We start from the raw sequence: 15,541 nt of genomic DNA, 5'->3' as shown, positions 1-15,541 counted from the left end.
AAGTTGGTCCCTTGGTCGGAGTGGATACGAGGAAAACCAAAACACACAGAAGATGTTGTTCCACAGCTGAAGGGCCACTGCTTTAGCTGATTGGTTCGAACACAAGAAGGCATGGGCCATCTTAGTAAAATGGTCAGTAACGACCAGAACATCCAAGGACTTGATGTTGGAGTCTTCAGCAGACCAGAAGTCCACACACACCAACTCGAGGGGCTCAGTCACGATGATGTTCTACAATGGAGCTCTGGTCTCTTGCTCGGGGGCCTTACTGAACACACACCCCTTGAAGCTCTTGATGTACTCTCTCACATCAGACTCCAGACTATGCCAGAAGAACCTCTTGTCTCGTCAGGTACAACGTCCGCTGTTGCCCCTGATGACCGGCTTCATCGTGGACACCCTTCCAGACTGTCGCCCTTATGGAGGTGGGTACTACATATTGGTACGTCTTCTTTGACAGTGAACTTTTGGTAACACGATATAGTACACACATTTTCAGAGTGAGCTTCTCCCAGGTCTTCAGAATCTGCAGCCTCGATTGGTTCATGGCCACGTTCCCTCCTAGAGGTCTCCAGCCCATGTCCACGTAGAAGACAACTATGGCTAGTGTGTCATCTTGACACTGCTTTGATATCAGGTCATCATAGGATAGCACTCACATCTGACATCTCAGATGGCACCAGTGACTGAGTGAGCTGAGGCAGTAGCAGTGCACAGTCCTGTAGACCAGCCTTCCCTTGCGACTTCAGGACTGCTGACACCGCTTCCTTTGACAGAGAACCAGGAGAGGGATAGGAGGTAGTTTGGCAGCTCATTACAATTTCACAGGAATCTGCCTCAATTGACGGTGAGCAGCTCTCGAGGTCAAATGGGTGGTTCGACCAGTGGAACACATCTTGCACCTTCTCAGCATGTACTCCCGCAGCTTCTTCCAGCAACGCCTTGTATGGAACCCTTGTGATGCGGTGGAGAGCGCTCTGCTGCACAAATGGCTGTTTACTGAGTGCATCAGCAATAAAATTATTGGAGCCAGGGATGTTCTTGATGTCCAACTCGAATGGAGCGAGCTTAGCAACCCATCTCTGTTCAGATGTCCAATTTGGGCTGGGAAAGGATTACGTTAATGGGTTGTTGTCTGTCCATACAGTAAAATACTTGCCACTTAGCCAATGACTAAACCTCTTACAGATAGCCCAGCATAAAGCAAAAAACTCTAACCTATGGGCAGGATACTTTGACTGTGCACAAGTAAGTGATTTGCTAGCGAATACTACCAGTCTGGCTGCAGACCCTTCCTCTGGCACCTGGGAGAGGACAGCCATTACTAGATGCATCTACAGACCGCAAAGAAAGGTCTACTAAAGTCAGGTTGGGCTAGCATGACCTGATCGAGGAGAGCTTGTTTCAACTGACTGAAGGCCTGTTTGCACTCACCAGTCCAGTCTGCTGCGAGTTTCCTATTGATAGGAGAATTTTGTTCTCCAGGTACATAACCCAATTTAATTATATTATTCAGTCTGCAAACCAGAATTTGTAAGATCCTGGTCGAATGAAACAGACGGAGGCCCAGCTAAAATAAATAGTCAAAAAGGTTTATTCACGGGAACGTTCTAAAATCAAGAATAGAAAACAATACATTTTATACTGACTTCTCACGCCCACACATTCACACAACCATACGCACACACATACACACAAACAGACGCACACACATACACAAACAGACGCACACACATACACACAAACAGACGCACACACGTCCTGCTACCCAGCCGAGATTAGTGACCTTGTACTTGACACGTACTCCCTGTTCTCTCCCAAATCTCTAGTCAGGTCGGCACCAAGCTCAGACAGTCTGTGTTTAAAATACCATAAAGACATATTGTCTTTACCCTAATTCTGACTAGGACTACACATTTATTGATTATGATTTTATACATTCTAATCAATTCCATACAATTATATGTTTCATATTCGGAATATTCCGGAATGGTCTGTGGTAACACCTCCTTCACTGATGACATGCCCCAAGAACCGCACTGACCTCTTCATGAAATTGAATTTCTTTGGAGCCAATTTCAGACCATGGGCTTTGAGACGCTCAAAAACGGACTCCAAGCGTTTCAATCAAAGTTCTTCAGTCGGGGCAAAAACCAGGACATCGTCCAGGTAACAAAGAAGGCTAGAAACATGTTGATCCCCAAAAATGCTCAACATCATCGTCATGAATGTAGCTGGACTATTGCAAAGGCCCTGTGGAAGATGGCTATATTCATATAACCCAGAAGGAGAAGTGAAGGGTGTAAACTTCTTGTCGTCTTCATGCACCTCAACATTGTAGTAGCCAAGAGGTCAAATCCATCGTAGAGAAGAAGACATTGCCACCCAGGGCCGCCAGAGCATCAACTTGGTGAGGTCGCGGCCTCCCGGGTGCCGCAGTGGTCTAAGGCACTGCATCGCAATGTTAGCTGTGCCACCAGAGATTCTGGGTTCGAGCCCGGGCTCTGTCGCAGCCGGCAGCGACCGGGAGGTCCATGGGGCGACGGACAATTGGCCCAGCGTCGTCCGGGTTAGGGAGGGTTTGGCCGGCAGGGATATCCTTGTCTCATCACGCACTAGCAACTCCTGTGGTGGGCCGGGTGCAGTGCACGCTGACCAGGTCGCCAGGTGTACGGTGTTTCCTCCGACACATTGGTGCAGCTGGCTTCCGGTTTGGATGTGCATTATGTCAAGAAGCAGTGTGGCTAGATTGGGTTGTGTTTCGGAGGACGCATGGCTCTCGACCTTCGCCTCTCCCGAGTCCGTACGGGAGTTGCAGCGATGAGACAAGACTGTAACTACTACCACCAATTGGACACCACGGAATTGGGGGGGGGGAAATACAAAATAAAAACTTTGTGAGGTCGAGGGTGAGCCTCCTTTACGGTGCAAGCATTGAGCCATTGGAAATCTGTACACAGTCTCAGATCGCCAGACTTCTTCCAGACCAGCACGAGCGGGGAGGTATACTCACTGCTGGATTTCCTGATTATCTCTCGCTCTTCCATCTCATCCAAGGCCTGCCTGAGCTTGTCATAATGGTTAGGGGAGAGCGTATGGTAAGGTAGGCTAAAAGGCTTGGTGTCACTGAGTCTGTTGCGATGGACATAACCAGTAGCCATCCCGCAATCTAGTTTGTGCCGGGAGAAGATAGACTCGTAGCGGGCTAAAAGATGAACTAGCTTGGCCTTACACTATTGTGACACCTGAGTGGACTCAATGTCAATGTCACCTAGCCCTAACTCGCGCAACACCTCACTTGTCACTCTGTGCGGTTTGAAGTCAGTCAATGGTCAAGCTATCTGCACTACCAGTGAGGGATTGAGGGATTGACAGGAACCCAGCCATTGCTCCACAATGTCGCTTCTGTTCTCCCCACTAGAATGTTTTTCGGTCTTGATCGTGCCCTCGTAGGCTCAGCAACAACAGCACTGCCCGCGGATACATTTTGAGGCGTACACAGCCGGCCCCAGACCAAATGCTCCTGCATAGGCTCCAATGTGACTGCCCGCTTCAGCCTTACCGTGCCCACTCTTTCTGGCACTTCGGTTCCTTTCCATCTCTCTACATTAGCCAGCAGACAGAACAGCTTGTCATCTCCATTGTGTTCAGATGATGACATCTTCTCCCAGAAGTCACTGGTTGTCTTCAGCTCCCTGATGAGGTGTTTTATCAAGTTGCTGCCTGGGATGAGCTCATCACGTTGGCCATCCACTACTAGAACAGGGAAAGAAATACTGCTGCCATACACAGACAGATTAAATTTGCCCACACCTACAGGGTGGTCTTCAACCCCCCCGCAGCCAACCAACACCACTTCGGTCGTACTGAGGGAGCTAGTTTTCCTGCCGCTGAGCAGTGTTGCTGTTTGATGGAATGACGGGAGTTACTGATGAAGCGCGTGGACATTCTTGACATGTGTGCCCAGCTGCATAACAGAGGAAGCAGAGGTGGTGTGAATAACAATGAGCTATTGTGCTGTGATTTGCATCCCCACACACTTTTCATTGCAAAGATGGATTCGCCCTTCTCCTGGGCCTCCTCTGGAAACAGTTATCATAGGTTGCTGTGGCCTCTGCTCCAAGACCTGTTCAAGCATGGCAATCAAACAATCCAATGCCTTGGATGAGCCATTTGTGGGCTGTGGCAAGGGCTCCGGACAGTTTGCAACAGCCGACACTGGCCTACTTACTTCCTGCATCAGTGTGTTGACCAGTGGTGGCAGGCGCAAGGGACGTGGAGCCTTGCACTTCCTCTGGTACTCTTCCAGCCTGCCATGGACCTCTGCAGCCGTCTACTCATGCAATGGTTTGCACATGACTATCAATGACAGCTCTGGGTTCAGACAGTGCTTGATAAACATGACAGTCAGAACACGTGATGGATTGTCTAGCTCCTTGTTCTGCCTCTTCAAACAGTCCTCTGCCACCTCTCTGCCCTGTTCAGTCTAATCCAGTAGTCAAATGGAGTCTTCCCTTCCATTGGCAACGTAGAATAAACATCAGCTGGGGACATGTCAGAGTTGTGTCGCTAAAGTGATGCTTCAGAATGTCAAAAACAAGTCTAGGGCCCTGGCTTAAGTCAACTGGGTTACTGTGTAGGATTACTCTTACCACATCCCGTGCCCGTCCCGTCAACTTGCACAAAACTTAATCTGACCTCTCCTGCCCACCATAGCCCTTCATCTGCATGTACACTAATATGATCTTCTCCCACTCATGTACTGTGCATTTCTCTGAACATTTAGAGTAGAGCTGGCCCCAACCTTGGTACCCCCAACATTATCATCCTCCTGAAGTTCCACTTTATCTCCCACAGCCTTTGATTCCAAAGAGGTAATATTTTCACCTATGGAGTGACCTATCTGCTTAACAATGCCTGCAAAGAAATCCATAGACACATCCCCATTTCTAGGACTAGGTCAATTAGCTTAGCTTGAATGCACTGAGTTGAGATAGCTCTAAATCACGTGGAAGGTGCACACTTGCCTGTGCAGTTGACCTGGCCAGAGGTGTATAAGTGGAGAAATAGTTGCCCCTCTACCCACTGACAGTGAAGGGTTAAACATAAGAACTCCCGTATCTCTCCCAAAACCAAACTCTTATTGTTTTTGTTGTTGATGGAAATAAAAATCACAATCAATATCAACACACATAAAATAATGCACTCAAAATAAAAGTTAAATGGAAGTTGCACCCGTCTCTAACAAGACCAAGAAACGACACAGAAAAGTATAAAAAGAAACGTCCTTATAAATAGCTCTGTCGCCACCGTTTGGCGAAAAGTGGCGTCGTACTCACGTTCATTGGCGTGGGAAAGTTACTAGCATAACAGCGTCACTAAATAATCATACTATCACCACATACAAGTAATGAACAGTATATTATATTTACCCCACTCACTCATGCAGGAGCCTCCTGAAAATTCCGCTCGTGCAGAATGCGAAACAGTTAATATGCACACGCTAGGCCTCCGGTGTGCATCAGCAACCACCGTACTTCTTGAAGCCGGTTCGCGGATCCCTCCACGCGACGTCCAGCGAAGACAAGACGAGTCTTGGCACCAGTGTAGTGTTAAGGCTGCGAAGGTTGAACTGAGATAGGAACAATAGCACACCTGAACTTGGTTAAAATAATTGTTTAATTCAAAAGTTAATAAATGGCAAATGCAATTTCCGTATATACGGGTTCACTGCACCACCCCGCAGGGTGGAACAAGGAACTGACTTGTTCCTGACAAAAGATATTATAATATACTCATGACAGAGATAGTTCCCGCTTCCGAGCCGGCCTGTCAGAGTAGAGACTGGGCGTGGTTTAGACTCACCCAGCCTATCGCCGGCGCTCAGGCTAGTCCTAGCCTCTTTGCGCTCTTTGGTGTCCCGGCGCTGTTGCTGTGTAGATTACGCTCCCTCACCCCAGAAACTGAGGTCAGACAGCTCTGCAACATTGTCTGAGCTATTTTCACCTGTATACAAAGCCCACTGTTCTCGCTCAAGGCTAACCACAGCTTCCCAGCACACTTATCTGGGGCTAACTGTTACTTCCAGCACACACACAGACACCCAGGCGCCCAGGCCAACAGTTGCTAATATTCAATCACAATCACATATAGTATTGGGTTGTAGTGCATAATTCAGAACCTCACAATAGCAGATGTTAATCGTGCTCTCCTTGCGTTCTGTTTAGTTCAAATAAATCACCCACACCCCGTGGTTTCAGTTGAGCATTATGTGATTAAATAGGAAACAGCACGTTCGTTGTGCAGGGCTTAATGTTGATGGCTGTCGATCCCTTGCGTCACATTTTCATGTTGGAGGGGCCTTCTGTTCGCGATTTCCCCCTATCTGCAAGCAGGGCCAATAACACACCTTATTGTCATTGGAATTGAACCAACCAATAAGAGTGCGTGAACATTAAATACACATTTCTTTAGAGGCAAGTGGAAGCCTAACACGGAACCCAAACCGGCTGCGCGCGTGCGCCATCGTGCATAAATGTATTTTGATATTTTAACCTGCGTGTCGTGATTGCGTTGTGTAGGGGGACAAAATACATTTATGCATGATAGCGCACCTGCGCAGGCGGTTTGTGTTCCGTCGCAGGCAGGCGCAATAATTGAATAACATGGATTTCTAAATGTATTTTGCGACGCTCGCGCACGCGACGTGTCCGGTCTGCATGTAACCAACCCTTTTACATGCCCATAAGCTCGACACCTGTAAAATAATAGAGTCGGCTCAAGCTATTATGGGATAACTGAAATATCCTCACTTTAGTCAGGCAAAGCCTCAACATCAAAACTCAGAACAGAATGAATCTTGTTTCTCCACAGTACCAAACAAGCATCACAAACACCAGGAATCTTCCCCTTCAATTGGTCAATTTTCAGCTACCCCAGGTTTTATTCCTTTCAATGGCACCCTTTTCTTGATAAAGCAATAACCATAGGCCAATACAATGTATGTTTCACACAAATAAACTCAACATTATTATTATTTTTTAAAATGTATAAACACTGAATCTTTGAAATATCTTATTGAACATCCAATTCCAAGTGAAAGGACACACTCAAGGAGTCAAGAAATACATCAAAGACATGAATATTACATATCCTTTTAATTTATTTGCTCAAAGAACATTGTACCAAATGGTCCATTAAAAAAAAAAGTTTAACCAAAGTTTAAGTGGTTTCCAACTTTGTATCTAAAGTTAATGCAAAACCTTCAAATGTGTCTCCAGCATTATTAAAGTGCATTAGTGTTAATCTACTCAAAGCTCTAAAATCAAGTTTTGGTTTTAGGTACAAAGACATTGATTAAGTGACCTGACAACCAAAACAGAAGCAATTCATTTCGATAACACAACCACCAATGTAAACTAACAAACTATTCAAATATATATAGAGGACAAATAGGCAAAATTGACTCAATTTAAAGCGTTGCAAACATACCCACTTCTTAATACATAAATGGTAAATATGGCTCTTCAGTTAGTTTTCCATAACAAGTCAAACTTATAAGCATAAAGCCAGTTACTGCCGTGTTCTGAACAGAAACTTAACGCCATCATCTTCGCTCAAAAGAAAAAGAAAAAAAAAAGAATAAATATTAGATTGATATGGACATCAATAAATACTTCACTCAATCAGAAATACAGCATCATTCAGTCAGAAATGGCAGTGCGAATAAATTGTTCATCTGTAACGATTGAGAAGGGAAAATATTCACCACATGTGCTTTTGTCCTATTGCCTACATACAGGGAAGGGAACACTAATTAATATAAATGTTCATATCAGGCAAAGACAAAAGCAGGTGTGGGGAAAGAACCAATAACTACTCAGAAAACCTGTTAATGCTAAGGAAGATGTCTGAAAACATCATGTTAGATTGAAGTAGTTTCTACTTAAGGGGACTGGTGCAGTTTGAACTGTTGCTTAACCTGATTTACTGAGTGAAGCCATAGAAACAGGAACATTTTCAGAGGCACTATACCACAAACTGGCAACAAGAACAAGAATTGGTCCCCAATTATGGAGTTACTCACTCAGTTGGGTAGATATTTAACCAACATTCATTATAGAATTCTGGTCCTAACTCAATAATTGAGCTTCTAAATAAACTATTAAATAATAGCAGCAATAGCAATACTGAGAGAAGCTCCCCTTTCCCTCTGTTTCAGCTCACAGATTTGATACCATTTCATTCTGTTGTCCCTTGTTCTCCATCTTCTGGCATTCACAGAATGAGATGGCTCCATAAACCTCAAGTACCAAGAGTCTCAGATTCCTTAGCCTCAACTGAGGGGTTGAAGATCCATTCAGATCTTCACCTCATCGCGACTTAACTCCCAGCGACGTCTTCAGGTTCTCGTACACCACATAGCTGATGCTGACAGCTGGAATGACCTTCAGGAAGTTGGGGGCCAGGCCCCTGTAGAGACCAGTGGCCCCTTCTGTCTGGATGATTTGTTTGAAGAGCCCTGACATTGTCATCTGTGGGCTGCCCTCCAGCATGGCTATAGGAGATAAATGACAGTCAGCATTAGAGCCAAGGAACAGCAAAACGTGTAGTCATTTATAACCTCATCTAAATAAAATGAGGAAAATATTATATATTCCAATAAGCAGTGTAAATTAGGTGTGCATTGTTTAAGGTCTCACCTTGTGCCTGCATGCGGGTCCTGACAAGGGCCAGGGGGTAACTGGCCAGCTGACCACAGGTACTGGACACTGTGCCACATCCAAGCAGAACTAACACTCCCGGGTCAGTACTGTTGGCGCCATACTTCTCTAACCAAGAGTTCTTCAATGTCTGTAGAAAAAGGAACATATTCAGAGGCTATTCCAAATGGAGCATCCAATGCAGTGAAAACATGTAACTAGAGATTTGTAAAACCTTCTCTGGGTCTCTTACCTCATACACAGCCAGGTCCATTCCAGCATAGGGGATGATGCCCATCATGTTGGGGATGAAGCCCTTGTAAAAGGCACCTAGTCCCTCTCTCCTGAAGATGCTCTTTGCACAGTCAGAGATGCCAGAGTACTGACCAGTTTTTCGCAGGGCAAGCCGTGTTTTCAGAACCTGGTGAGCAGAAATAAACTGAAAATCTAGCAGGTGGCATGTAATCGAAACAAAAACATTACGAACTTTAAAATCATAAGTGTTTGTCCTCATCCTGATAACAATCACAGATGTAATCGTCCCAGATCTAATCGTAATGCTAGAGGGTGATGACTGACGGCTGCTCACCTCCATGGGGTAGATGGTGCTCTGAGCGATGACTCCAGCCATAGAGCCAGCTACAAAACGCTCCAGGATGCCAAGTGTCTCCTTATCACTGCCAATCAAACGCTTGATCTACACCAGAGTGTCCGTTGAAAGAAAAGTGAGGGGATGAGATAAGACAGGACAGACACTGTTAGAACATAAACTTGGTCGTCACAGACAGAATTTAGATGGTGTCATAATTAACGGTATACGAGTCCAAACTCTCTCTACATTAAGAAAAATGATACAGGAGTAAGTGTTGCACTGCATGTAGTACCTGCTCATAGGCCATGAACTTGATGGCGGATTCAGGGGCGATTTTGATAATGTTGATTCCGTTCCCTCTCCACAGCGACCTCATCCCACCTTCTTTGATCATCTGGGTGAGCCCACTCATGATGCACATGTTGTTGCTACGGGAACCGTGGACCTGACAAATCAAGAATATAAAATGTTTATCATGCAGAAGTCAAATGATCAATTAGATAATTAGGGCCGTATTCCGATTTGATCTGTGCGCTTAACTGAAATGTTCAGCCAAGTCTCCCATTGACGTCAATTAATGATTTAGATGAACGTTTACGTTGTGCAAGCTTATTATAAAACTCTGAATCGGCCCTTCCTTCTCAAAACATTTATTCAGTTATTTAAGTAATGAGGCATTAGCTCTGGGAATGTGAGTACAATGTGGAACAAGTCAAAGTGTACTGGGGTCAGTTGCACCAACCCACAGATGACTTGTTCAAACAGACCCACTGACGTCAATCGGGGGTCCACACTTTGCTATCACATAAAATCCTATCTACGCACTCCTGACTTATCTGCCACTGCAGCCAATCACATCTCAACAGAGAAGGTGTGCTGGCTCTCTGCCACAGTCATTGGTCGGCTGGATGAGCCAGGGAAAAACAAACAGCCCCTAGGACTCTTGACCCCATGTTTTGGCACATTTACATACTCATTAACCCATGTATGACGCTTAGGTAATCGCTCTTGCAACAGTTCTGTTATTTGCCTACAAGTTATGCAAGAAGCCCACTTTCACTCAACAATGAATAGGTAATTGAGGGCAAGGTGTACCATTCCTAGGACTTGTTGTTGTGTTTTGTTGTTGGGAATACAGGGCTGAGGTGGTATCTAAGACAGTAGATCAAGGGCTTCTTACCTGCATGAGTACTTTGAGTCGGTCTAAGGGGGCGGTGAATGTTCGGGACACTGCTCCTGCACCTCCACCTGCTACCAGATGCCTCCACCACATCCCTGTCAGTTTCTCCTCTGTCGTGAAGTCATCAGGCACCATCAGATTGTCACCTACGTCAAACAGCTAGACAGCAGACCGATTGAACATTAGTATAATTATCCACCACTAGCCCATTTATTTTGTCCCAATATACATTTGTTATCCAAGAGCAGCTGCAACAAGATGTTTAGTCAAGCTATAAGGGGTGAGCTGACATCAGTGTGTGGGATTTCTAAGGCCTCATGTTCACACAAACCATTCACCTAGAGGTGACGAGGGACAAGCAGTATTGACAGCTAAATGTGCGTCAGAGAAGACTCTGCCCTCATCCCTTTAGAGCAAAGGTCACAGGTTATGAGGCTTTAGGTCAGTTGACTTAATGTTCCGAGTTAGGAAGCAAGTTGGATTCTATACGTTTCCTGTTCTGTTATTTCTGGGACACTGGTGTGTAATCAGACATTAAACCAGTTAAAACATAAGGGTGCTTCTGCTTTAATGCAGTGGTTCGGACTTGACATGCACTCTTGATATTATGAGGGTAAAGACTGAGGGAAATGTTCCCTCCTTGTAACATTGTTTGTTGCACAATGACCATCTAGGTCAGCCAGGGAGACTCCAGACATAGTTTAAGTCCCTAGATAGGTGCCTTTGCAAAATCCATACCAGAGTACAGGCTCTATCCTTCTTTACCATGCCAGCACCAAATCACTAACTGAAAACTACTTAATGATAAGCAAGAACTTAGAAAATGTGAAATTGGCAGCACCTGTTATGTAAGTGTAATTAATTCTACTGCCACATGTTAGTCTGGCCAAAGTGACTCAAGAGTGAATGCTGCTTGACATTTTGCCTGGCCTTTGTTAGGTGGTCATCTCATCTCCAAGGGAGTACTTCTGAATATTTTTAGCCCCAGCTCAACCTATACAAGCTGTTCTGTAGCTTTTGGCACATTGGAGAGGTAAGCAGGCTAAGATTTAGAAGCAGCGTCGCTCATTAAGGCGTACAGTATTTCAATACCCCACCCACGTGCTGCCCAAGATCATACTGTCCCGTGAAGGTGGTTCTAGGAACGCAGGGGATCATTTTATTCTCCTCCTACCACTTTACAAACATGACGATCTTACATAAGGGATAATTAAATTGGTATCGACATTTTATATAAGGGGTAATTAATTCAACCCGTAAATCTTTTAATTATAATCTTGTATTCAGAGATTTCCTGTCCTACACCAATTAAGTCACGAATAAGATTAATTGGTGACACCTCCATTCGGTGTTGATCTATGTTATAGGATTAACATCCCCATTCACAATATTGAACTTTAAAGGCTTTTGTCAGTGGATACAGAGTGTACTCAAATTCATGTTAAATATAATTAAATTCTCTGCTTTGTGGATAGCTATTTCACATCCTCCCTCCTCACCGTGGAGTGTTTCCAGTATAGGGTGATCTCAGGGATGTTGTTCTCTTTGGGCTGTAGCAGAGGGTAGTTGCTCCACTCATTCCAATCAATGGTCATTGTTCCATTCTTATCCATGCTATTTAAAAAAACATAAAAACAAAGCCATAAACTCTTGAGAATATGAATCAAACCAGTAATAATAGCTATACAGACAACATTGACCAAAATCATAAGGAAACACTGTTTCATCCTAATATCTTACCTCTGTAGGACCTTCTTTGCATGCTGCTGGGATATGTGAACACCAAGGTCCTGGAGAGACTGCATGATCTCCTTAGAATCCATTTTATCTGAATCACAATGGAAGACAATTCATCATAATTCCACCTGAATCCAAACAAAAATGTGTATTTTATGGTAGCTTAGGCATGTTCTGAAACTAAGTTCGGATTTGTGCATAATAGCATACCAGTTCTTCTTCTGTCCAGGTTCTTGAAGACGAGTTTCAGATCTTTCTCCTGATCTTGTAAATAGTGAACAAACTCCTCAAAGACCAGCTGCCCATCCAGGTCATTGTCTGCACTTTTCACCACTTTCTGCAGGGGCAAAAAAAACTAAATGATCAACAAAATAGCTTTCTTATAACAGACACCATGGAGGACAATAGAAAAGCAATCGACAAAAGTAAACCCAAGACTGGGGCTTATCTGGAGGGGGACAATACTAATTGAATGCATGCAAGCACCTGACAGGAGGGTAAGGTGACCGTTGTGTGAATAATGTCAAACAGTGCATTCCTCAATGGTGTCATCACCTCAATATCCAGCCAAGACAAAGCACTTCAACAATGTCTCTGATAGGGCCTTGGTTTTCTTTGCCTCTATGTTGAAAGCCATTGACTCAAACCTAGGCTAACCTGTCCTTTATTTTAAACTATTTTGTCCCATGTTTAAATGCCATTCTATGTGAGAGAGAACAACGTGTATTCACTTTCAAAATGTGACATTAGGCCTGTAACATGGACAGAAAGAATGCTCTCAAATGGGAGCATTGTCACAGGTAACTGACAAAATAAAGGGAACATTTGAGTAAATGAGGGACAAAGCATATTGAAAGCAGGAGCATTCCACACAGGTGTGGTTCCTGAGTTAATTAATCCGTTAACAACCCATCATGATTTGGGTCATGTATAAAAATACGCAGTTGCCCATTATTTTGGCCACCATGGCTAAGAGATCAGTGACTTTGAAAGAGCAGTCTCAAAGGAGCATAGGGGGGTTAAAGGATGTGTGTGTCAGTCACCAGATCTCAACCAAATTGAACATTTATGGGAGATTCTGGAGCGGTGCCTGAGACAGCGTTTTCCACTGCCATCAACTCTCCAATAGAGTTACAGACACTTGTAGAATCTATGCCAAGGCGCATTGAAGCTGTTCTGGCGGCTTGTGGTGGCCCAACGCCCTATTAAGACGCTATGTTGGGGTTTCCTTTATTTTGGTAGATGCCTGTAGTTCAACACAGTAGAGCAAATATCAACACCAGGCCAGCAACTCAACTGCTGATGCCTCAGTCTATTTTAGACCAGGTAGGTCGACAGGCTTAGCACAAGTTGGCAGGTCAACTTGTCATTAAGGATATAGATACATGTCCACGACACTAATACCCATGCCTGAAGACACGAGGGCTCAAATCACGATGCCAACCTCGGCCAAGAACATCATGTCTTGCCTCTGTGGGTCACGCAGTCTTCAGGGTCAAGAAACTCTAGTCTTGCATGCATGGGGCGGCAGGTAGCCGACTGGTAGAGCGTTGAACAAGGCAGTTCCAAGGCTGTCATTGAAAATAAGAATTTGTTCGTAACTGACTTGCCTAGTTAAATAAAGGTAAAATAAAATTGTAATTTAACAATTCCATCATGTTTCAGTGATTTCTTCATGTGCCTAATTGACAACACTGAATCTGCTGGTTTAGTGCTTAGGGTCACTGATATGCAATTAGACTTAAGAGGCAAATATAAACTTGAAACTAGAAGCGGTTGCCAGCCAATAGTTTGAATGTGCAAGCCCAATGCACCATCACTGTAGAGAACAATAATAAATTGTCTATGCCTTCAGTGTTAGATTACAGTTAATGAATTATAAAACTGAGTCATTCAAAGAATTCTAACACTGATGAAGCAAATGCAATTCATTTTTCAAATATATTAATGAATATCAGGGGCCACATTCATCCCTCGGGGAACTCCTTGAGTAGGGGCTTAGAGTTTTTTAAAGCCTGTCTACATAATGTTATATGAAATGATGCGTTCTATCTTGATTTCCATGGGTCTGAATCATTGTTGCATTCAATTCATGCTGAAACTTTTATACATTATGGTCTGATGTGGTGGATTACATGCAACACTATGCAGTAGGTGAGACAAACCCTGACTACAGGAAGGAGGGGTTGTACTTACAGGAAAGTACGACAGAATTGTTAAAAAACGTATAGTTTAGGAAAAGCCTAATTAAATCACTCAAAGTGTAAAACTTGATGTGAAGTTCGCAGATGCATATACATACATATGTTAAAAGAATAGAGTGCAAGTCTTACCTTTCGCCATTTCCGATAAATTGAACATTCTTGGGACGGTAGAAACACACTCAATTTGAAGAGCGATTTCAGCTCCGATGGTAGTCCATTGGACTCATAATACTCGAATTCAATAGGATCCGAATTCGGAACAGGCACATAAAGGCACAGGCCAAGCATGTTTAAATTTAAGATAAAGCCACTCCACAATAAATAAATAAATAGTACACCAAAGATTGATAAATTCCCTAGGCGTGTTACTACTAAAACGCCGGTAATGAAGTGCCTCGTGTTATAGAAATCTATGAAACCACACCCTTCTGAAAATAGACCAATTTTATTGGCTCCTATGATGATTTTTTGCCCCCCTGTCTCGGTAACGTCATTTGCTATCGACCAGTCACTGCATCATTCAATTGACAAGCCTTGATCTTGCGTAAAAGCTGCTCATGACCCCCACCCCCTCCCTCAGACTATTGTTCCACATTCATGTCCTAGTCAGGAACTGAGAAACTCGGAAATGTCAGACTTGCGAACTGGTTGAAGTTACACGCGTACTGCGTTCAACCAGTTAGCAAGTCGGATAATGCCGAGTTTACTAGTTCTGACTATTTTTATTTTATTTTATTTTTATTTTTATTTTTATTAACAAATCACTACAGAAAGTACATAAGGGAACACAAGTATATATAGATTATATATAATGGACAATCGAGCTAGGGGGTACAAATATCACATTACAATTACACAAGGACCTTAAGGGACATACATACATTTACAATTCTAACAGCTTTTTTGTTAGTAGAGTATTTAACTGTCTTAAAATACATTTCAATTTATTTTTGTAGGATAAGAAAATGTGTTTTTTTGTTAGTAAATTTACATTTGTGTATATGAAATTTGGCCAAAAGAATAATGAAATTAATTACATAAAAATGTTTCAGTTTATTTTTATCGTATGTAAAGAATCCAAGCAGTACATCTCTCCACAATAGTGTAAAATCTTCATAAATGTGTT

The 15,541-nt window shown here is 43.6% G+C and overlaps 1 protein-coding gene across 1 annotated transcript; it reads right to left on the bottom strand.

Annotated features, from left to right (window-relative positions):
* Positions 1 to 7,138: 7,138 nt before the first annotated feature.
* Positions 7,139 to 14,798, bottom strand: LOC120063139 (calcium-binding mitochondrial carrier protein SCaMC-2-like). Its single transcript, XM_039013326.1, has 10 exons — positions 14,545 to 14,798; positions 12,422 to 12,548; positions 12,215 to 12,302; positions 11,974 to 12,088; positions 10,475 to 10,633; positions 9,587 to 9,739; positions 9,292 to 9,399; positions 8,956 to 9,123; positions 8,703 to 8,853; positions 7,139 to 8,557 (listed from the first exon to the last, which is right to left on the bottom strand). Exons 1-10 carry the CDS (start codon positions 14,701 to 14,703, stop codon positions 8,373 to 8,375), a joined length of 1,413 nt encoding a protein of 470 aa, XP_038869254.1. The 5' UTR covers positions 14,704 to 14,798; the 3' UTR covers positions 7,139 to 8,372.
* Positions 14,799 to 15,541: the final 743 nt, after the last annotated feature.

The sequence above is a fragment of the Salvelinus namaycush genome, chromosome 18 (genome assembly GCF_016432855.1).
Source record: "Salvelinus namaycush isolate Seneca chromosome 18, SaNama_1.0, whole genome shotgun sequence".
In the NCBI taxonomy this organism is placed as follows: domain Eukaryota; kingdom Metazoa; phylum Chordata; class Actinopteri; order Salmoniformes; family Salmonidae; genus Salvelinus; species Salvelinus namaycush.
The sequence above is the reverse complement of the archived record's forward strand: the minus strand, read 5'-3'. Positions and strand labels throughout refer to the sequence as shown.